Source organism: Polyodon spathula, chromosome 19 (assembly GCF_017654505.1).
Source record: "Polyodon spathula isolate WHYD16114869_AA chromosome 19, ASM1765450v1, whole genome shotgun sequence".
NCBI classification, from domain to species: Eukaryota; Metazoa; Chordata; class Actinopteri; order Acipenseriformes; family Polyodontidae; genus Polyodon; species Polyodon spathula.
In genome coordinates this window covers 31,705,375-31,729,945 of record NC_054552.1, presented here as the reverse complement: position 1 = coordinate 31,729,945, position 24,571 = coordinate 31,705,375, and the positions used below count along the sequence as shown (strand labels likewise).

General features: G+C 41.3%; 2 protein-coding genes across 4 annotated transcripts in view; both read right to left on the bottom strand.

The window, feature by feature from the left end:
* The window catches only part of LOC121294264 (immunoglobulin superfamily DCC subclass member 3-like), a 58,547-nt gene extending 56,956 nt beyond the window's left edge, over positions 1 to 1,591 (bottom strand). The window contains exon 1 of the mRNA XM_041217828.1: positions 1,328 to 1,591. Coding sequence (XP_041073762.1) covers positions 1,328 to 1,391 — 64 coding nt within the window. The 5' untranslated portion in view covers positions 1,392 to 1,591. The remainder of the gene's footprint in view (positions 1 to 1,327) is intronic.
* An 11,332-nt stretch (positions 1,592 to 12,923) lies between these two features.
* The window catches only part of LOC121294695 (immunoglobulin superfamily DCC subclass member 4-like), a 49,983-nt gene continuing 38,335 nt past the window's right edge, over positions 12,924 to 24,571 (bottom strand). Inside the window, exons 15-21 of one of the 3 annotated variants that reach the window (XR_005946814.1) lie at positions 24,201 to 24,371; positions 23,768 to 23,911; positions 22,509 to 22,614; positions 21,217 to 21,454; positions 19,441 to 19,605; positions 13,949 to 14,731; positions 12,924 to 13,665 (exon numbers count right to left, since the gene is read on the bottom strand). Coding sequence is in view for 2 of the 3 variants with exons in the window: in XM_041218694.1 (XP_041074628.1) it covers positions 14,249 to 14,731; positions 19,441 to 19,605; positions 21,217 to 21,454; positions 22,509 to 22,614; positions 23,768 to 23,911; positions 24,201 to 24,371 (1,307 nt within the window). In the remaining variant the exon portion in view is untranslated. Of the gene's footprint in view, positions 14,732 to 19,440; positions 19,606 to 21,216; positions 21,455 to 22,508; positions 22,615 to 23,767; positions 23,912 to 24,200; positions 24,372 to 24,571 lie in introns of all 3 variants that reach the window. The other 2 variants (XM_041218694.1, XM_041218695.1) reach the window with 2 other exon arrangements.

Genomic DNA, 24,571 nt, shown 5'->3' with positions numbered 1-24,571 from the left:
TTTACTGCAACAGCTTCTCCTTCAACGTGAGACAGCTGGTTTGCACAACGTTCCCTTATAAAACCAGTTAGACACAAATCAGATATATATATATATATATATATATATATATATATATATATATATATATATATTATATATATATATATATATATATAGTAGCAAGTGTCTATGCAAGTTATACACGATCATAAACTCCCCCTATATTTGCCTATATATGTATATTTAGTCACGTTCATCCAAATGACAAGTCTTCGCTACTTACCTGGTATATTATAAAGTTCAGGGTTAACGTTATATGTTCACTTGATTATTGAGGCAATAGCAAATACACATTTCTAAATTAAAAGAAACAAATACAGGTTTACGGTTTTTTTTGTTTGTTTGTTTGTTTGTTTAAGAAATAAGACACGTCCACTGAATTTGAATGACACTGTTACTCGAAGCATAAACAGCGCATCCAAACAAAAGGAGCTCGTGGTGAGAGATGAGAACAAGAAGCGATCTTCCAGTCTGCATCATTTGCAGTAAACACACACACACACAAACTGTGTTTACATTACTTTAAACCGTCGCATTTACAGTAGTCGCTCCCCCAGCAAAATACATGACTGCAAAGTTTAAAATGTTACAAAAAATATACTTTCATCATCTGTTTTTGACAGCCAGAAAGAAGCGGCTACCCAAGCAGCGAGGAAGGCTTCAATAAAGCACTGGATAATGGTATCCACTTACTATTATCTCATCTAATAAGTGATTATGTATTTATTTGTACAACTGGCAAAGTTTAATAACCCGGGGCTGCAAAAAAATATTAACGCAACCCAGCGTCCTTACGCACAGTGAAATTCATATTGACTCCGTTTACAACCACCAGCACTGTTGCTTTTTGGAAAGCGCAGCGAAAGAACCATGTGCTTTAGCAAAGCTCTCGTATTTAATAAATAAATAAATAAATAAATCGAACAATAACCACAGACACATGGCTACGCAGTAGTGAGCCAAACCACTGTACCAGAAAGAGAATCCACAGCAAACCCACTGGCTACACCACGGCTGTGAACCAAGCAGTCACTTCACGTTTTGACATCTTAAATGTGCGTATCAAGCTTACAAAAAAAAAAAAAAAAAAACAACAACAAAAAAAAAACGACCCCCGTTTAAAACGGGGATGCGTCAATTCAGAAACAAGCGGTAGCCTCCACAAACGTTTGAAGTTTGCAACTATTAATCACTTTCACTTTGCTATCTTGGTCTAACCAAAAATGAGCCCGGCACGCTTCTAAGGTCTGCCCGGTTTTACTACCAAGAAGTCTGCAGTACTCACCCACTAAAGCGGTCAGAAGTAATCCAAGTGCCCCACAAGACAGGTAGCACCGTTTCGAAACCATTTAAGCACCTTGAAATTAAATATTAGAATACAAAAAAAAAGAAACCAGGTCAAAGCGAACGAAACCAACAGCTAAACACTTATGTCCCCAGTTAGAAGAATTTGTGGCTCAAAGGGGTCGAGTGAGCTTGCGCCATTTTGCACATCAGCATCAGCATCTCTCTCTCCATCCGGCTATGTAGCAAACACACATTAACATCGTTGCTCTTTCACACTGCAATCAGCTAGGCAGTCAGCTCTCTCTCTCCCCTCCTCTTTCTCTCTCTCCCCCCAGAGGCCCCGTCTGGGGAACAAAAGAACTGACCATCAGCGTAAAGACAAATGTTACATATTTGCAACAGCCGCCGTATTGTAGCTGAGCCGTGCAGGACAGTGACATAGCCTAAACTCGTATCACCGGAGCACGATGTATCTGTATAATCTTGGTACAGAAACCTACTACAGCCGAGATGAGAACGATGTACATTTTGCATTGCGTAATAATATACTGATAACAGGCAATTGGCATTTAAAATCATTATTTTAAATAAGACGTCGCATCTGGGAAAAAGAGAGAACAAATGAGTTACTAGTGGAAATAAACGGTATAATTAATTAAAATACCCATCTAGCGCTCTCGATATTAGGGATGGGGAGCGGGCACTACCCCGTACTTGAGCCTTCATTTTCCTGTTGGCCTCCGGCAAGACAGGGTTGTTGATCAACTGTACACGTCTAATTAAAAACACGACTTTGACATCCCGAGATCGAATAATGTGGTTGATGTGTGCCTGATAAGGGAATGTGATTGACGTCTCTGCAACACATTAGTTACTACAAGGTTTTAAATATACATTGCAGTAAATAACGTGTCCAGTCCAGTCCAGTTCAAAAGTGCATCGTATAGGTTAATCGCACCTAGTCTGCATATTATTTTTACGATATATCTACCACAAGGGTTTTTGATGTTCAAACAGTAATTGGGGACGAGGGACACTGCCACCAAACCACGCAATTGAACAGCACCACCTACCGGGTCAATCGCAGTGGCCGCTCAAAGTACCTGATCATACAGACCCTGCTGCAGCAGCGTCAACTTGAGTTTGTATAACATCTCCCTGGTTTACATATATAGACCTTCAGAGGGTTATGAAAGGCTTGTTTTACCGGCGCGGCTGTGCTTTGCAATTCTACATTGTTAAAGTAAAACAGCTGGTGTACCTTATAATACCGATATTATTATTATTATTATTATTATTATTATTGAGAAAGAAAAAAAAATGATTTAGTATTAAACTTTCTTCAGTTTAATGTTTTTTCTTTTGTTTTTTTGTTTTTTTGAGTTGGTTGCCGATAGATTGGCTAACAAGTATATTTGAAAACCCGTGTATGTTATCACAATGTTGTTTTAGCGGCGGTGTCTATGAAGTACGGAGATGAAATGCACACCTCGTTATCTTCTTTTACTGCCCATTTGATTGGGTGTACCAGGTTTACGCTGCACGCAGAAATACAAATTAACTCACAAGTGCCCCCGAGCTAACGGGCAGCTAAAAAGACAACACAAGTGTGTAATTAATTGATATAATTAAGAACAAGGTCAGCGGCGCATCAGTGTCTCTATGAAGAAGTCAAGATGTAGATCCCTTCGAGTCGAACAAAACAATGAAAATGTGGAATAACGGAACTGCTGGTTATTACGCTCCCGCCTTCATATAATTAGCTACAGGCACAACATAGCAAAACATACTATATAGCGCAATTAGACTGAAAGAATCTGTTAGAATAAAATGTAAAGGTTATTATACTCCTGGCAAAAATAAATACACAGGAATTTTCATGAGTTTGAATGGTTATTAAATAATGTGAAAGTGGCATCCTCAAAGCTTACTGGCCTCAGCCTCTGCTTTTATTATTTTATAAAACATTAGTCTTCTGTTAAACACACTAGACTCCACTGTGCAGTACCTGACCACATCCTAGAATAGTAGCCGCTTAACCCATTAAAGGCCATTGGCTACTTTATAGTTTTATTGAGCATTTTTAACTGGCATCTACCAGTTATTTGAATGTTATCTATATTGTTCTGACAAATTACTAACTTTGTTAACTGCAAAAGTTCAGTCTAAATGTAACCTTTAATTCTGCAAATACAGCCCTTCAGATGCTTTTATGCATCCTCAATATAAAAGAAGAAACTGAAGCCTAGAAATCATACATTTCCTCAGTGGTTTTCCTTTCCATAGTTGTGATAAAGCTTCATTTTCACTGGTCTGATTACAGGCACGTCTAACTTGACTGTCCTCAAAATAGGACGCAGCAGTTTGTAGCCAAAACAAAGGATTTAAAAAAAAAAAATCTGTTAAAAAATATTGATTTAGAATGTGTTGTGATTTTTTCATAGAACAATGAATTTGGTATTTAATGGGTTATGCATCCAATGGTCAGGCCTTACCCGGGCCCGACGCTACCACACCAAGCTGGCCTACCAGCATCTACAGTTTTACAGCTCAGCATCACACTTACATTTCCATGGAATGGCAGCTGCAATCAGTGTCAACAGATAGTGTCAGTGGAAAGCAAGAGGAAGTCAGGGGAGTGTACAGGAAGCTTTGCTCGATAAACAGGTTAGCTGGAGGGATAAGTCCTCCTTTAACACAGCCATTGTTGTTCTATGCACACAAAGATAAGAACTCTGGATATACTGATAATGTGAAAAAAGAGGCAGTGTTTATCTGGTGTTTTCAGAGAAACCAGGCTTACTGCATCAATAGCTTCATCTCCTCCTCTCTGTCCAATTTTAATCACTTGTTTTTATCATATAGAATTTCTGCTCCCAGAAACAGTAAACAATAGATTTACATCAATGTTCAAAACAATGCCTACTCTGTATCATCAGAGCAGAACCATCAGTCATCATCCTCTCCACACCTATACTGTATCATCAGACCAGAACCATCAGTCATCATCATCTCCACACCTATACTGTATCATCAGAGCAGAACCATCAGTCATCATCTCCACACCTATACTGTATCATCAGACCAGAACCATCAGTCATCATCATCATCATCTCCACACCTACACTGTATCATCAGAGCAGAACCATCAGTCATCATCATCTCCACACCTATACTGTATCATCAGAGCAGAACCATCAGTCATCATCATCATCTCCACACCTATACTGTATCATCAGAGCAGAACCATCAGTCATCATCATCATCACCACATGTCAGGGGGTTTTTTTTCAAAATTCATCATTATCACCACACCTACATCATCAAAGCAGAACCATCAGTCATCATCATCATCCACACCTATACTGTATCATCAGAGCAGAACCATCAGTCATCATCATCATCATCTCCACACCTATACTGTATCATCAGAGCAGAACCATCAGTCATCATCATCATCTCCACACCTACACTGTATCATCAGAGCAGAACCATCAGTCATCATCATCATCATCTCCACACCTATACTGTATCATCAGAGCAGAACCATCAGTCATCATCATCATCATCATCTCCACACCTACACTGTATCATCAGAGCAGAACCATCAGTCATCATCATCATCATCTCCACACCTACACTGTATCATCCGAGCAGAACCATCAGTCATCATCATCATCATCTCCACACCTACACTGTATCATCAGAGCAGAACCATCAGTCATCATCATCATCATCCACACCTACACTGTATCATCAGAGCAGAACCATCAGTCATCATCATCATCATCATCTCCACACCTATACTGTATCATCAGAGCAGAACCATCAGTCATCATCATCATCATCTCCACACCTACACTGTATCATCAGAGCAGAACCATCAGTCATCATCATCATCTCCACACCTACACTGTATCATCAGAGCAGAACCATCAGTCATCATCATCATCACACCTATACCACACCTACACTGTATCATCCTCAGCAGAACCATCAGTCATCATCATCATCATCCACACCTACACTGTATCATCAGAGCAGAACCATCAGTCATCATCATCTCCACACCTACTGTATCATCAGAGCAGAACCATCAGTCATCATCATCATCTCCACACCTACACTGTATCATCAGAGCAGAACCATCAGTCATCATCATCATCTCCACACCTACACTGTATCATCAGAGCAGAACCAGTCATCACCATCATCTCCACACCTATACTGTATCATCAGAGCAAAACCATCAGTCATCATCATCCCAGCAGAACCATCAGTCATCATCATCATCATCTCCACACCTACACTGTATCATCAGAGCAGAACCATCAGTCACCATCATCTCCACACCTATACTGTATCATCCCAGCAGAACCATCAAAAGCATATCATCATCTCTGCAAGTTTGGATTAGAATTTTACTGTTCTAAAACCAGACCACTTCACTTGCAGAATTAGCCAGCTCTTTAAACAAACTGTTTCACCACACCCCTTAAAATGGTTGGAATCTTAAATCACAGGGAATAACTAAAACATTCTACAACTTGTGCAGAACATTTGCAAAGAACCACTTATCAGAAATGAGTTTTCACTTCTAACATGATGAGAAGTTATTTCTAACTCTTTCTGGGAAATGGAGCAGTACCGCATGTGCCAGAATAGAAGAGATTTTTGTGCTTTGAATTCAGACAGTAGAGGGGTGTCAAAGAAGTATAAGATGAGGAACAATTTAAATATGACTTGTAAAAAGTGGCTGATTTAATCAACCTCTACTCTGCCTGGATAAGCCATGGGCCTCACTCTGGAACACATCAACCACCCATCCATGGTTACTCCAGGATTATCCTCAAAACAGGTGGCTGTTGAAATCCAGAATCATTTGCTATTGCTGTAAAAACAGGGAGTAGATAAACCAGCTGTGGCTTATCCCAGCCGGGTAGAGCGTGATCAAATCAAGCAGACCAATGCTTCAGCGAGTGCATGGACACCAAGCTCCACTGGGCTCGGTCTTGGTCAATGCAGATCACAATGCATGCTTCTATGCAAAGTGGTCAGGGATTGGGGAAACGAAGGAGTAACATGAGACTATGTTTCAATATACCAGCAACACACCTCTCCCAGTGAATGCTGGCTGCGGTTCCCTGGAACACAACACCCTTGACTTCATGTTTCTCTGACACCTTTACAATTGAGACCTGAGGATTTCACTGGCATTTGTAACAACTAATTCCTCATCTGTTTTGCTGTGGATATAACTGCGATGCGCAAGCAATGCCCATTTTGTTGTGACAGCTGGATTCTGGGAAATCTTCATGTTCCTTGGAGTAGCTACACCGCCACAGAATTACCTGCTGGTTTTACAGACCACCGTTAGCTCTCACCTTGGATTACCTAAATTTACCTTAAGAAACGTAAATCTAGTGCAAAAATGCAAATCATGGTCTGGGGAACTAGCTGTAGAAGATGCCGCTGTATCTGGGAATATAATCATAATCACTTCAATGAACCAACAGTATCCTTTTAGCACTTGAGGAGCCCCCTCACATTGTGTCGAATCCACAGGAGCTGTGATGCTTTGTGCTGCCATCAACTGGGAGCTGGGAGAAGTACATGTGACCTGTGTACATAGAGATCAATTTGTAAACATAAAAACATGATTACAAAAGGCATCAAGGATTAAGTGGTGACATGTTCGTGTCTAGCAGACAGCAACTAACTCACATTCGCCTAAAGTGGCTGCATCTTTTACCTTTCATTGCTTTCGAATCCTAGTCAAAGGGACCAGCTAAATATAGGGTCTCCAGTGTATTCTCTGAACATAATCTGTTTAGATATCAAAAGAGACCTTCCCGGGTTTTATCCTGGATCCGTTTTCACCTTTTTTGATGCTTGAATATTAGAGGCGAGCAGGTAGTGGATGAGGTTAAGAATAGCCAACACATAGACTGCTCCAGCGACATGCATACGCCTTGATCACTGCAATCTGAGGCTATTGTTTGTCTTCCCTGCGGCACCTATTGAAAATCAGACCTGAATGAGAGTGCTGAGGAGTGACCTGCTGCTGGAGCTGCTCAGGATTCATTGCAGAGCAGAGTGACAGCCCTTCATCTTCTGAGCTGGGATCGATCAAAACAAGGAAATGCAACACTTGCAGCATTTTCAAATCGAGCTGGGCCTTGCACAGCAACACACACACACACACACACACAGGCCCCGTCTGCTCTATAATCAATGGACCGGTTAGATTTAAGCAGTTTAAAATAAATGCCTTACAATATTAAAGAATGCATATGCACAAACACGTGTAAATGAAAACAGACCTCAAATACATTTTGATTATTAAATAACCTTACACTGTACTTCCTAGTGTATTAACACAAAGCAAACATCTATATTGCATTTTAAAGTTAAAACTCTAAAATACAAACACCCCTGCTGGACATCTTAACTATGGTGTCACAAGAATACCAGCATGAATAACAGACTGTAACCTCATGATTTTAGTTTTGATAAGACACCCTAGGAAGCGATCCCATGATCAGAATGGACTGTCCAAACCTTCACCCCTTGCTACTAAAATTACCAGGATATTGCATCTGCACTCCTCAAATCTCTTTCCCCGTCATGCAGACTGTGCTGATACAGAGCACCACAGTGACGGTGCAGGAGAGGTGAGGGCTGTCCATCTGTTTGTATTAATGAAACCTGTGTCTTTTTAGTAAGAACAAGAGGAAAGTCTGTGGATCTGAGCACGTGACTGCTGCAGACCGCCTGTTCCGATATCGACAGGGCGCTGCCAACAAAGCGGACCCCTCAGCTGTATACTGACACAAAGCTTCTTGTGTTGAGTCCCCTGACTTTGCATGCCATTCGGTCGCTTTCAGCCTTTGTGTTTTCGTGGAAATGTGGAGCTTCACTTTCTCAGTCTATGCACAGGACCTTTGGTCTTGTTCTTAACTAAGCAGTTTATTCACAGACTGTCACCTTTGTTCTAGCCTCTACTCATCTAAACCATAGCTCAGGGGCTCTTAACATCACTGCCATTCAAAAATGTAATACAGCTACCTCCGAAACCAAAATATACCTCAAAGAGTCACAGTATGCACAGTTTAAGACAGTAGTTTTACTAATCTTGGTACACTAATGACATTATCATATTCTAACTGGTTCCTATGCTAGGGAGGTCTGCCCCATGTAGATCAATTGAATAGACGCCATCCTTCCACAACCTCAGCCTATTAAGTCATAACTCACCATACGCCTTTAGCATAAGTAACATACAATGCAGAACGAATACTCGCAGCTAAAGCCGGAATAGTTTCAATACAATCTGATGACGTGGTAATTGAATCCAAACCATTGGCGCTCCAGAAAATGGCAACACCTGTAATGACATATTAGAACTAAAAACACCATTTCTTATGAAATTCCAATGATGCTCATCTCAACAGGCTTGTTCTGGCTCTCACTGAAGTAGACTTTTACAGTAAAGTGTCTGTCCGTCTGTTACATCCTTGATTTTGTTACTTCATTATTTTTCTCCACCTGAACACAATGATAAAGACTTCTCGTCAGAGTCCACATTCTCAATTTGAACTGTGTAAAGAGAAATGTACAACATAACAACACAATACACATTAGATATATCCAACACATTCTTACAACCCAGCAGTCAAAGTGAACACAAACTCCTGTATGTATATAAAAGAGGTAGAAATACAATTTAGCAAGAAAGTAGAGGCATCAAAGCATGCCGGTCCATCGCATGTGCAGGACTATCTCATGAATCTTTATTACAATGTTTATTTACAGTAACCCAGGGGCTGCACACAGTACCCAATGTGTATATGCATTTCACAGCTTGACAGTTACATTGTTAAAAGGAGCAGTGGCACACAAGATTCAAAATAGGAAGCAATTCATTCATCTTGTAACATTTCCTTTTCTGTACATGAAGAGTAGCAGGGCTAAGCATGACGTCATTTCCTGTAGAGCACACCATAACATAAAATGTACTTAAAATGAAGCAATAACAGACTGCAAGAACAGGGGGCCAGTAATGAAAAACAATCCACATGTTTCACTTTAACAAATTACACAAGAAGTTCACATTCGTCCACCTTTAATTGAGAAGTTTATAAAACCTTAGAAACCATGTTATGTTTGAGGTTCCGCTGAGCAACACACACTGCAGAAAGTACATGGTAACTGTATTAGTCATGGAAATACACAAATACAGCAGCTTTTGAAATATACAGAATATTAAATAAAATAAAAACTGGAAGTACTTAAAATCCAGAGTCTGGGACAACTCAAAAGCGCATCTACAGTACTAAGAGGTTTCGGTTATAATCTGCAAAACACAGTAAAAATCCAGTGCCATGAAATACACACACCCATAAACAGACCGTACTTGAACACTGTAAAAATCCAGTGCCATGAAATACACACACCCATAAACAGACCGTACTTGAACACTGTAAAAATCCAGTGCCATGAAATACACACACCCATAAACAGACCGTACTTGAACACTTGAAATAACAGAATTCTTTTGAAAACATCAAATCGCCCGTCTGAATAGAACTCACTCCTCTGGGGGGACCGGATATTTGAAGGTAAAAATACACATCTACATTCAGAAGCAGCTTTTCAAATGCAGGAGGTTTAATTATCAGGCAGAGGTATGATCAGCTCCACTGAACAGAGAGTTTGATCTCAGGCTTCGGGTCTTCGGCAGGCAAACAAACAAGCTCTCAAATACAGTGCCGGCGGAGGACAATTACAGACAATGAGAACGAGCAGCTGTGTACGATCAATCCCCCCTCCGTTTCTGTACCCAATTTGAAATGCCCACCAGTGACCTCTTTCCACCCACCCAAACAACCAGCGCAACAGCTGTTAGCAAGCTACCGAACGCTGGAGGCTCTGCAGGGCAAGTCTGACCAGTAGGGGTCACTGAAGGGCCCCCAGCCAATATTGGAAACTCTGTATAACCTGGATTGGAACCAGCGAGCTCCTGATCAGATGACTCAGCCAGAGCTACACACAGTACTGCCTTTATATGGAGGTGTAATTTAGAGCCAACAATACAAAAAAAAGACATCAACTGACCAAAATGCACTACAAGGGTTAGGGTTTTTTTTTTTATACAGTTCATTTTGTTTTAGCATAATTACGATACTGGATTTTAAAAGTCAAAATACACAATTTTTTCCCCACTATAACCGTTTGTCAGAAACGCACTTCTCAATCGCCTCCATTGATGCTGGAGGTAAACACTGTAATGTTCAGCCACAGAATTTAGTATTATGGGTAAGCGTTTTCATTCCCAATCTTTCCAGCATAGCTGCAATTGAAGTTAAAGAACCAGTTTTCTATGCTACTTGCATTTTATACAGAGGTAATGACGTGACATAATTTTCAACAATATAAAGCACCCCCTTTTACTCATTTTAGGAGAATCTGTGCACATTCAATGCAGGTTGTGTGGTACATACAAGCTGTCCAGTATATTTGGTTATAGTGTTGTATATAGTGTTCTATACAGGTAGTGTACAAGAGGTGCACATTATACAAGGTGTAACCCCAGGACCTTAGTCATGTACATTAAACACTGGCTGTGCATTATCATTTCTACTGCAGCAGTCAAGCTTCTTCATACTGTTTTTTTTGTTTTCTTTACAACAGTTTGTTCCCTACAGGAAACCCTGGTGAGATTTCAGTTTTAGAAAAGGTATTTAAATGTCCAGTGTTACTCAATAAAATGAACAATACAAATTGTTAAAACAGTAAGAAAACCTATCGAGAAACAAGGTATCCTACTTGGAATATCAAAATACAGAATGCTGCATACCTGAAGAAAACAATAAATGCATATTTGCTGTTCAATTCTGAAAAGGCAGATGGGGTGTGGTATCGCGCGTAAGATTACATAATCCACAATCTGCAGACAGTTGTTCTGTAACGCACGCGCACACACACACACACACACACACACACACACAGTGGATCATATCCATAAAGAGGTTCATTCTTCATTCTGTGCAGGCTCAGATAGCAAACATTGTTAGATAAGCACGTCTCCATGGCACTGAGTGGCACAGTTGTATTGTTTGCTGATAAACACTGTTCAATTGTAGGTCAGTAGGTATTTGCAGCCATTGACTGGGCTGTCCAGCTCTTAAACCCTTGAGCAGGGCAGGATAGACAGATAGATAGGCTTGTTATCACATTTATTCCATGCCTGGTATTTAAATATTTAAATTAGATCAGGCTTTCATTGCTGCAGACTAGCAGTACAGTGTTTAAGGCTGTATCTGTTCCAGTGAATATAAAAAAATAACAGCATCCCTCCAAAATACCCATACGTGTATTGGGTAATTCTCAATCCTGTTGCATACTGCGATCTGTAATTATGTTACAAATCAAATACTCATATTGCAAAAATGAAGTTCAATATGCATACAAACTTGCAACTACTTGACCTGATGCAGTACCTTCATTTCTTCTACTTTCAGCATCAGGATTATTTTAACCTCAATTCAACTGCAACTTTTTTTTTTTTTTTTTTGCTTGTTTAGAGCATAAGTGAACATTGCAAGATAGCCATGTTCAGAAACCCTAGTTCCTGTGCATAGCAGTAACACTGCTAGTGTATATGGACAAGTGCTAGTTTGCCTTTTGTCGTTAGCCTGACATAATTCAAACCCTAGTTTTGTGACAGATTCTGAGGTAATTTTCTATGAAACTTGACTAGTGTTGTGGCTGACGCAGAATGATGCTGTAGAGATTAATGACAAGCAGAATTCATAGCTGAATTAACAGCAGTATCCCTGTATCTGCACAGCACAAGAAGAAACAGACACCTAGCATTAACAAAGGAATCAGCTGAAACTTAATGTTTTTTTTTTTTTTTTCTACCTCAGAATTTTAGTTTTTTGTTAAAGTTATGGATCATCATTACATGCGGCTAATATGTAACAATTTATTTGCATATTCCTATAAATAATTCATTAGAATTCGGGAAAGAATTAAAAAAAAGGTCAAATGGTAATTTGCTCTCCACAGCAGCACAATACGCACATGCACGCACACATGTGAGAAACTGAATAATGAATAACAATCCATCCCGATTCGTACACAGGCTACACTGCTCCATTTACCCCATGATCCTTTGAGATTCCGCCTGGCTGAAGAGGCCTGGGGAGAACCCTGAATCCCCGATACTGTAATGTGCGCTAACAAAAAAGGCAGCAGGGAGTCCCGCAGGTTTGGGTTGGCACCTCTAAAAATTGTTCACTTCAATTGAAAATTCAAGTTTGGCACCAAAGAACACATAGACAGTTTCCACCTAACAGATCAATGCAAGTGCCATCTGGGTCACTACAAAGCAATCCTTTTATTGCCACGAAAAAAAAGGCAGAGATCATCCAAGCAATTCAAAAGAAAAAGCCCCTTGTTAATAATATTGGTGGGGTCCTTGTGGGATAAGCCCACCGTTTTTCCGTCCTTCACTATCCAGGCATTATTTATGAGCCTGTCAGGAGATCACAGGCAGAAATTAGGGGCCGTTCTCTTTGTAAGTCTAACTCCAAATCTGTATCCTGCTCCTTTTAACGGTGTTACTGCTCATTTGAGGGCCATTTATCTGGGATACAGCAGGCGTGAAAGGAAGAAAGAAGTCAAAAGGTACATAAAATGGGAGAAAAAGGCATTTAACAACCAATGCAAAGGTCGTCTCAGAAGAAAGGCAGTGCACCGTTTAAAAACTGTATCGAACTGCAATAAAATAAAAAAAAAAGGGAGTAAAACTATTCTTAACAGACATGAGGTAGTTCTGTTGTCTGGGAGGAAAAACATGGAGGAGACTATTAAAATGTTACTCTAAAAACACACATATTACTTCACCTTGGAAAACGAAACAGAAAGCAATCCCAGAAAAACAAATACACTGACGCTGTACCTAAAATACTAGGCATGAGAACCCAATGCAAAGTCCAGGCTCCGTTCCTCAACCACATCTTGGAAGAGGTTCTGCTGTAGTGAAAGTTGTAAGAGGCACTCATAGAGGGCAATTAAAGGCTGCTGCTTCAGCCACTTGTGTGAGTTTTTGTGGTTGTGTACACAGAGACAACTGAACTCACTGTGACCATGGGCGCGCTAAACAGCATGTCACTGCAGATATTCAATGTGGAGTTCAGACTTTAGGAAGACTGGAATCTTTGTTTAGATTCAAAAGGTACTCTACTGTATGGGTATACCCCGTAAAGTTTCTCCCTGTTAGCGAATTCCTTCAAGTGTGAGAAGCAGTTACTGGCGATGGTCTCGTTCCTGTGAATTAAAGACAGGCTTCAGTGATGTTACAGGATACAGGTAATAATATTTAAGGGAGATTATAAAATGAAGGAAATACTAGCATTGGAGATATGTGCTTTTCAAATAAATAAATAAAGCATTAATAATAGCTTGGGTGATAATATTGAATATATCTGTGTAATATTAAGAGCATCAATTTTCCTATGTTATCAAATAACATATACATTAATTTCTACCTAGGCTGCTGTTAGTGTACAGGTAAACCTTATGTTCTCTTCAGGTTTTGGTTAAAACAAACCTTATAATAAAACCAAATTGTCTGTGGGTTGTAAAAAGGGCTAAGTTTCTATATCCCATCGTATTGGGAGGTTTGTTCACGATGGACAAAAATTGTAATGCATCATAGTTTTGCCTCTTTGTTCCACATCCAAAGCCTTTGTGTTGTATGCAGACTGCAATCACAACTGAAAATGCATGCTGCTCCAATCAACTGAAAAATGTTGCTGGTTGTGTGGGTGTCACGACGTTATAGAACAAAACATGACACATGCCTTACTGCTCTCCCATGACCAAAGTGACTTTGTTGCCCATTCAGTGGTTACGGACACAAGTAGTTGTCGGTTGTTGAGGTAGAGTTTATGATACCAGAGCTAGCAAACTGCTGGGGGTGCTCCTGTGGGCCTGTGGGGAAAGGCTGGCACTTTGCTGGCTGACAGTTCCTGTTGTCATGCTGAAGAGAGTCTCCGTTCTCCAGTGACTGGTTGTGGTCCTCAGCGATGTGGAAGCCGTTGGGAAGGCCGTGAGAATCGCCCAACTCCGGCTTTCCTGCCTTCTTCCCATTGTGGTTCAGCAGGACAGGGCTGCCCCTCTCTCTGCCTGCCTCGTTGCTGTCGGCAATGTTCTGATTGGTCAATAGGACGTCGCTATCCTCTTCCTCCATGGCTTCCCCATCATCCCCCTGTGTGTACTGCACGGGGCCCGCCCCGTTCCTGTCAGACTCTGACAGTTCTGAATGGACAATGACCAGCGCTTCCATCTGATGGGTGCTCACCAATGGTGTGGCTTTATTCTTCACTTCACTCTGTTCAAAAACAAAAACAGATTTTACACACACACACACACACTACCAGTCAAAAGTTTGAGTACACCTGCTTGAAACCAGGTTTTTCATGATTATCTATGCTTTTCTCTGCATAAACTTGTCTATAAACACTTAACATTTCATTATGATACATGTACTTATATGAGCTGATAATCATAATTTAAATTTTTAAATGAAAATGTAAATCTTGTCAATTTCAATGAAATGGTCACCCAAAGCAAGGAGATTTCAGTCTGAAGCCCAAGTATAAAAGTGTCTTTGTTAGATGTTCTCTGAGTTAACTAGCATGTTACCTAATTAACCTTTTGTCACCAATTATTGTTAACAGGTGAGGGTCCATGATTACTATAAATATAGATAGCATATGTACATGTTTGTCATTCCTGATTGTAAGGGAGCAGAAAATGGCAAAATACTCTCAGTTAAGCAAAGAAAAATGAAGGTCAATCTTTAAGGCAAATCGCAAGAACTTTGCAAGTGTCTGTAACTGCTGTGGCTAAGACCATCAAACGATTTGAAGAAAATGGCACTCATGAGGACCAAACAAGGTCAGGCAGGCCAAGGGTGACCTCAGAAACAGAGAACAAGTTCAATCGAGTCACAAGTCTGCGAAACCGGCCATTACCTGCCCTTGAATAACAAGCTCAGCTAAATGCTACTAGAAGTACAGATGTTTCAACATCAATTGTTCAGAGGAGATTGTGTGAAGCTGGCCTAACTGGAAGAATTGCTGCAAAGAAACCATTGTTAAGAGTGCAGAATAAGAGGAAGAGACTTGCCTGGGACAAAAAACACAGAAACTAGACGTTTGAGGAGCGGAAGTCGGTCTATGGACTGATGAGTCAAAATTTGAAATATACGGGTCCAACCGCCGAGTATTTGTAAGACGCAGAGAGGGTGAGCGCATGAGTTCTGCATGTGTGGTTCCCACTGTCATGCATGGAGGAGGCAGTGTCATGGTCTGGGGTTGCTTTGCTGGTGACAGAGTTGGTGATTTTTACCAAGTCCATGGCAAGCTCAACCAGCATGGCTGTCATAGCATACTTCAGAGGCATGCCATTCCATCAGGATTACGGCTAGTTGGGCAGTCCTTCATTCTTCAGCAAGATAATGACCCGAAACACACCTCAAAGTTGTGTAATAACTATCTGGCAAGGAAGGAAGTGAAGGACAACTCAATCTAATGACCTGGCCTGCCCAGTCTCCAGACCTCAATCCCATAGAACTTGTATGGGACGAACTGGACAGAAGAGTCAAAGCAAAGCTACCCACAAGTGCCCTACATCTCTGGGAATTGCTGCCGAAGAGCTGGGAAGACATGTTTGGTGATTTCCTGCTGAAACTTGTTAACCGAATGCCTCGTGTTTGTGAGGCTGTTATTAAGGTAAGGGTGGCTATTTAGGAATCCAAGATTTAGAGACAATTTTCAATTTTCATGAACATTGCTTTGATACTCCTTATGTTTTGTATATTGTAATGTTTTCCTTTTCAAGTATTTACAGAAACGTATACGACATAAAACATTGTCAAGTATGAAAAAAAACTAGTTTCCAGCAAGTGTACTCAAACTTTTGACTGGTACTGTGTGTGTGTGTGTGTGTCTGTCATATATATATATATATATATATATATATATATATATATATATATATATATATATACATTTTAACACTGTTTTATACAGTACTTTGGTTACATTACACATACTGTGTATTATTATTACTACAATGCAACACGTTCATGCATTTACGGCCTGAAAGCATTCTATTGTAAAAACAGACACGTGATGGGAATGGCCTGCTTATTCGTGCACAGCGCACAGTACTTTAAAGAATTCATAATTAATTAAAACACTAGCCATAGAACACACACAATCCAAGCAAATCGACCAGTAACTGTTGGCAGTGACGCAACAACAGGAAAACGGATGAATATTTTTAATTTGTGGATTTTAATAAAAGGTCAATATATCTGTGAAATACCAATCTGAAGATACACATGGGAGTCTATAACCAACCTACACAGTGATATAACTACACTCAGCATTGAACTGGAGCAGATTCTATAAAGCACTGTACTGGGCCAGTGAAATGCATCCATCGATCCATCAACGGTCTCAGACAGGACAGGACAGCACAGCACAGCTGTGACCTCCCTTAGTCTACAGTAACCGTGGGCCATTCTCAATTCCCTGCAACATGATTGCATGATTCACCTGGGAATAATGACTCTTACAGGCAGAGTGACCTTTAGGGCTGTATGCTGCTACCTATCAGGAATGTATGGACAAGGTCACGTCACAGGAGGATTAAACACCCCCAAACTGACCCAAGCCCTGCATCCCTTGACCTTTGGAAGATCAAACTCACCAGCTACCTGCTCACCCCAAGCAGAAACTTGAAAAGAGAGTGCATAAAAACAACAGAACACACACACACACACACACACACACACACACACACACACACACACACACACACACACTGTTAAAAGGCTGATCATTCTTAATATCACAACCTTTTCCCCACCTTTACTGTATTGATTTAGCACAAAATCCAATCTACAGATAATTTGATACTGCCCTCTTCTCAGAAATGTTACTGAATTCAGAAACATCATAGAACTGATTCTGGCCTGAAGCGGTACAGAACTGTTGAGGGTATTAAAACGGGAGAGAGGTGACTGATGACCTCCAAGCAGCGGTTTTGCCCTTCTTTCTGACTGACATCAACACTCCTGAGCTGGTTGCTCACAAATTGCTTTAGAAGAGCTTTGCTAGAAGGTCGGGGGTAGAATTTTATTAACCCTTGAGGGCAGGGACAAAACTAGAGCCCATCCACTCAGTTTAGTCCCAAGTGGGCTGTGCAGTTTGTGACTGAGGAGGTCACATGTCGTGTCTGAGAGGGCGAGGGCTGGAGGAGCTTATTAAACATCAAAGTCCTCTGGCTTGTATAATAAATAACAGACTTTGCTTCACCTTTGTTCTGTTCCCATACCCTCCCTTTACCAGCACTCTCGCCAAAAGAGGAACTAATTCACACCACCATGCAGTACAACACCTAACGTATTGGGAGGAAATAGACGGATTGATGTTTCTAAAATTGGTTTCCTTTAAAGAAAAAAAAAAAACTGGTTTTGACAAAGACGGTACATTTTCTGCCACAAGGATGTGTCTAAGGACCTTTGCTAAAAACACAGATTTGACACCTTGAGATTTGAAGGCTACATTTTTTAATTTGACTCGCGAATAGCAAAAACAAAATGTATTTTCTGTCAGGTTACAAAAGCTGACGAGCAATTATTTCTTTAACCCTTTAAAAATGTATAAGGATCGTGTGTCCCACAAAATAAATGATGCTAACTCTCTTATGTTTGCAATGAGGTACACAAAACAGGGTTTAAAATGTACTGATAGGTTGGATCTGCTCATCCAAATTGTCAGTTTTCTTGCGATACTCGAGTCGCTCTCAAATGTATTTTAAGAAGAAACCGTTTGAAAAAAAGCTTACAGGGTTACACTGGTGTTGCAGTGGAATGTTTTGTTGCATCAGCATTACTACATTTGAATCGTGATGCTAAATCAGATTGGTACAATTCATTTACTAGTCATTTTATTTGTTTAAATCTGTTACTAGCAGCTCATTCAAATTCACTCATTCTAACACCTCTTTTTCAGTGGGGGTTGCTGCTGTACACACAGTGCTTGTCAAATTCCAATCAGCTTTTAAAAACACAGTGCTGTCATAGCGTGTTCACCTAACACACAATCCACAAAGCAAGCCTGAGAACGTGGGCTGAAAGAATATTAACAGGACAGTGAACATCAAAACAGAGGCATTCATCTCCGTGACACCTCATTTAAACAATGGCTAAAACTGTCCATTCCTTTTCTCCAAGTACCCCCCCCCCCCCCCCCCCCCCACACAATGCAGAGAAGCGTCAGGGTAGGGATTGTTAAAATCACTTTTAAAAGTAAAGCAGTAAACAAGTAAACTGCCAGCTGGCTTTTTCTTGATTGATCTTGTCCCCCACACTTCACTGAGAAGTCTTTGCTTTGTTATATCAAGGAGATTGACAAATATCACCAGGTTTAAACGCTCTATTAATCATATTAATTAAATGTAATGTGAAGTACTAATTAATAATTTTATAACATGAAAAGACAGTGGCTATAAATTCTCATTGACACACTTTTCTAAATTTTATAAGTAAGCTTCTTTTTTAGTTGCTAAAATCTATAGCCATCAGTTCTCTGGCAAAACCCATCCATTTTACACCACTGTCATGCTTTGAAACAGAAATGCCAACATACCCTAGCTGCTCCTCATTTTCAGACTGCAGTGCCCTAGTTCTACTTCATTAGCACATCCACTGACCTGAACCAGAGTTAAATCGATCCCCGCGATCATTTAAAAAAACACTTCAATTAGGTCACACTGAAGACTCCGCGCCTCCAGTGAGCACGCAATTCGTCTTCACCTGGCTAATGCCTTTTCTTTCTAGACTAAGAATGCTCCAATATAGAAAAAAAAAAAAAAAGTAGCCTGCCAGGTCACAATCCTGCTATTAAGTAAGAGGCGGTCAGCACTGACAGGGGCTCTGGCTGCCAGTGGAAGGGATTGCTGCTGGTGTGTTGAATGGTTAATGCAGGGCAGTGGATTCAGGGCTGGCTGCAGGCTCTCCCTCACCTTGCTGGACTCTGAAGCCGCTGTCTGAAGCAGCCTCTCCATGGCCGGCTCGCTCGGGGGACCCACTGCCCCGTTTGTCACCGCCGGAGATCCCTCTGTGATGGCGTCGCGGTAGCTGGTTATGTTATTGGCCCAGTTGCGACTAACCGACCCATTCCATGCAGGCTGAGGACAGTGTGAAGATAGTGGGTTCAATTAATTGGAAAACAATCAGCGCAGACACCCATATTCTTTCAATTTGAATTAGCTGGAAATTAAAAGTATAAATTACAGGGATGGAAATAAGACTCCTATTGCATAGCAGTTCTACCCACTCCAGGTTTTAATACTTTAAGATTAGCCAGTGTGTATAGGCAACAAGCTCAGGTGGGGGCTTAAATTTATAAAAAAAAACAGGAATGGATCAATCTGCTGTACAATGGGAGTCTTACTTTCATGCCTGTTAATTTGCAGCATGTCACAGTAAATTCTCCGGAGAAAAATAAACATCAAATGAGCTATGAAAGAAAAAGTATTCCTATCCATACAGACACTAGAGTTAATATATAAACACATTCGCTTTCTTAAACCATACCTTCAGAATAACACAGGCTCTGCTAATGAAAACAAATGATTGAAACAATTTATGCAGAGCGGATTACACCTCTTGTTCACTGCAAGGTGTAAATTAAAGAGATACCAGTTAATTAGCTATCTAGTGGTAGGCGCATGCGCGCGCACACACACACGCACACACCTCCTTGTCATATTCTTATAGCTTCCAGCTGCTCATTCACGGATCACTCAATGTGTGTCTTCTAATTAATTAACCAAGCAATTGCTATCAATAAACCAATATTAATCAATTACCAGTAATGACATTTGGAAATTAGCCAATCTATCAATTGCATATAATCAACAGCAATTTTGGGCAGCAGGTCATTATTGTGGGATTGGTGTGCACTGGTAAGAAATGAAAGTTTGGCAGCTTAATTTTTCTTATTGATTTTTTCCCCCTAGGCAATGCAAACCCAGTTTCTACAGTGCTGCACCTCCTTCACAGCTGTCAATGGGTTTTGCTGGCCCTGCTTTTTCACACTTGAAACGGCAGCTGCATCAAAGCAGAGCAGCGGAGTGCAAGGTTAGCGGTCATCGCTTTCTTCAAGAAGAGCTCAAGTAAAAGTGAGCCTGGATAGCTGATCCCACATGGAAATGTCACTAAGCACAGGTAGATTCAGAGTATAAAAGGCCAGATGCATCAATCTGTGTTGGCATCTGGCCTGAAAACGACACGTTTCATTAAAGCTGTTAGCAGGCAGGCCGACTGCCGCTCATTTGGTTTGGAGTGTGAAAATAGAGCCCTCAGGTTAGAACACCTGCTGCACTATGCAAAGAATCAATCAACAAACAAACCAATTAAATCAATCAATCAATCAACCAAGTTATCAACCAATCACATGCACGCCGAGTCTGCTTGGGGCCTGGCCTTGTTTTTAAAGCACAGTAAGTGGACACATGGCTCCAGTATGAGGGGTGGGTTGGGTGGGTTGTGTGTGTGGTAAAACATGTTAGTTTGTTGTTGACTTTCACCCTGTGTGGAGTTTTGTCTGGCTGGAGTTAGAAACAGTAAATTAAAATAGTGTCAATGAAAAGTCCCCACAAATAGAGGAATGCAAACGTGTGTTTCTGTGTATCTGTCTGTGTGAACACGTCTGTGAGTGAGCGTGTGCGTGTCTGTGAGTGAGTGAGTGAGCGTGTGAGTCCGAGTCCGAGTGCGAGCGTGTCAAGTACCAGTACCTTGAGCTCGATGTGGAGGCTGTCTTCTGCCAGGCTGGTTCCCATGAGGCTGTGCTCCTCGGTAAGCTCAGTGATTCCGGTCAGTGGCAGGGAGGTGTCCTCCGGCCACGGTGACATCAGCGTCTCGAGCTCGTGGCAGTCGTGACACTCCAGCTGGGTGATGGGGGCAGGCCGGCCCTTGCGGTACAGAGAGTGGGGACTGGTGGAGCTGTGCAAGTCTGGGCCCTGGGGAATCTCTCTAGACGAGGGTAAATATTCAATTACCATCAATCAACCAACCAGTTTGTAAACACGCACAGAGTGACTAGTCTCTGACTTTACACCTGCAGCAAAACATGCAAAACAATCTGGATTGTGCAGAAAAATTTAACTTTCGGTCAATGTTTTAAAAGAAGGCGCCAGGTATCAAGTTAGTTTCAGTCAGGTACACAAGCAGTGCGTGTTATACAGTCCATGTAACTCTTGTAAGGCAGCTCATTCACTATGGGATGTTTGCAGCTCAGTATCTCACAGGTTTATAGCAGTATTTGCTATTTAAACTCCAAAGGCAATTTTCTTGCAATTAGATTAAATTGAATGCACATGTATAGTGTAACGCAACACAGACATAGAAAAAAGCTTTACAAATAAATCTAGTTAACCTTTGCTGTGAGCAGCTGCCAAACCAGCTCACCAGATGCTGTTGTCTTTCTCTCAGAGGAATTAGTCTCTATAGCAAGCATCCATCCTCCAATATGAAGCGACTGGGTTACTGGAAATGGATTCTTCAAATTGAACGTACATGAAGGACTACATGTTTCCTCTTTATGAGGAAGCACATGAAAAACACATTCTCTTTACAGCTTCCAACAATATAAACACATTTCCCATGAAGAATAGAAAAGTAGTTGCACAGGACCTGGTTTTAAAATACATCCCAATGGGAACTATCAATAACTCTCCCCAGTGTTGACTGTCTTAGCATTATGTGGTCACCCGATCATGAACATTCTGCTAAGATTTCTTTGAGTTCTTACTTAACGTAGTCTTGTTTTACTGTGCAGATTAACAGTGGTTTTGTACACTGAATCAGTTCACCACACCCCACACTGGCACTCGCATATTGACAGACAAAATGATTCACTTCATTAAACACAATGAAACACTGTGAATCCACTGCATGATTTTTAATCAAACTGCAGTAAAACTTAATGGTTGTCCGCTTTTAAGAGCAGAGAGCAAATCAAGTGATGGGGCTTTTCCTGATGAGCTGATGCTGAGCTCTGGTGCTGTTGGTGTAGGGCGGGACTCACCTCTGTTTGCTGGTGCGGAAGCTGACCCACATGCACAGCAGAATGCACAGCAGCCCCAGACAGACCCCCACGATGATCCCAGTCACTGAGTGGATATCCAGGATATCTGGGACGACAGCATGTCAAGATCAGGGTCAGCACACAGACACAGTTGTTTTAAGCTCACTACATCCCTCTTAAAAAGTGTGCAGTGTGAATAAATTCAGTGATTTTACCATAATATCTGTACTTTTTGTTTCTCTTTCTCTGTAACGTAGAAATCATACAGAATTCTGCAGCTGTCTGAATACAAACAGGATGTGAAATCATAACAGCCCCTTACTTCCTCCAGCCTGAATGGAGACCAGGAGTTGAGGGAACCGCGAAAAGAGCGCTCAGTGGACACAGTGACAAAGCTCAGGCAGACATCCTGCTGCAGGTCACAATTCAATGTGGAAATGCAACTAGCTCTTGTACAAAGGGAAACATATTTAGGGAGCATACTGCAGAAGTCATTCAAACTCGTATTTCCTATGGATCTTACCTATGGACTCCATTCTCTGCAAAGCTATGCCAACGTAGGCATCTGCTTTTAGGCTGCAGTAACACTGAAGACAGGGACTCATCCTTCCTTTAATTACTGCATCTAACTAAACCCCATCAAAAAAGCGTCTGGCAAAACACTGAGCGAGGATGCACCACTTCCCTGTAAACAAGTCTCCTCGGCTCATGGGTACAGCCCTCCCAAACACTGACAGTTCCTTTTCTCCAAAGAACAAGCTAGTAATTAAACACCCATTTGCTCAAGTAAATTAGTGTTTTTAAATTAACAACATGTGCGCCGAGGAATCTGGTCCAGGATTTATCACACTCTGGTGGGACTTGCCAGGGTTTGTCAAGCTGTTCTTGGAAAGACTGGGAGGCAGTGAACCAAAAGACAGTAAAAAATAACTAAATAAATAAAGGAACCCTATGCCCCCCCCCCACACACACACACAGAAATGTTCTAAATGATAAAACTCCTCAGTTGTGTACATGCTGTCAGTAGCTGTCACTTCATCTGCTTTGCAAAGTAATTGCAAGCGGTGCCCATAATATAAACCCGTTTGTAGCACAATATGCACAAAAAAAATAAAATAAATAAGAGCCACATAATTCCCAGCGGGGTGGAAAGTCTTGCTGAAAAGCCCTGCAGATGCCGATGTTAAACACAAGTAAACCTCCACATCCCCTCAACCTGTCTTTGAGGTCCGGAGAACAGCGGCCGCAGATTTCATTACCAGGCTCGGAGTGTTTCTCCGGGAGGGCGTGTGCTTCCTTCACCTGTGAATAGGGCCCGGCTCCCATCACCGTCTTTGCACCCATCTTGAAGAAATACCTGGTGCCGCTTTCCAGCCCCTTGACCTCTGCACTGAAGATGTTCCCTGGTAGAGAGGAAAAAAAGGTCAAACTGAATCTTCAAAGAATCTTTGAAGATATATTTTTGCCTGCCAGGGAATAGTTTTAAAACACGATCCCGACAACAGCCTAAGAACGCGCAGCAGTTGTACTGTGCTGTCATTCTGCACTAGCTAGCATGAAACTGTTCTATGCTGCTGTTAAACGAGCCAGCAGTTTCATGAGTGTCAAACAGACTATCATTCTTGAAATCGGTTCAATGTTCACGAATGTGGCCCAACAGGCACAGAAGACCCCTCCGTCATTGTGACTCACCCTCTCGGGACAGCGAGCTCCACATGCTGTCTGGCTGGGTGCTGTTGGAGCTGTAGAGGACCACATACTCCACAATAAGCCCATTGGGCTCCAGCGGGGGCTGCCAGCGCACCAGCACAGAGTGGGGACCCAAGGGGCTCAGCTGCAGCCCTGAGGGGGGAGAGGACGGCCCTAAAAACACACAATAATCAAGAGGAGGCACTGATTAAGACAACTGCTTTTTTACACCCATCAATCCACCCACTCTTGTAACACAGACACACATTCAGAGACACACACACGCACGCACAAGGTAAATGTTCATGTAATGCTTCTTTGTAGCTACAAAAAACCCCACAAAACTAATGAGAAATAATGACGTTAAAGCACAA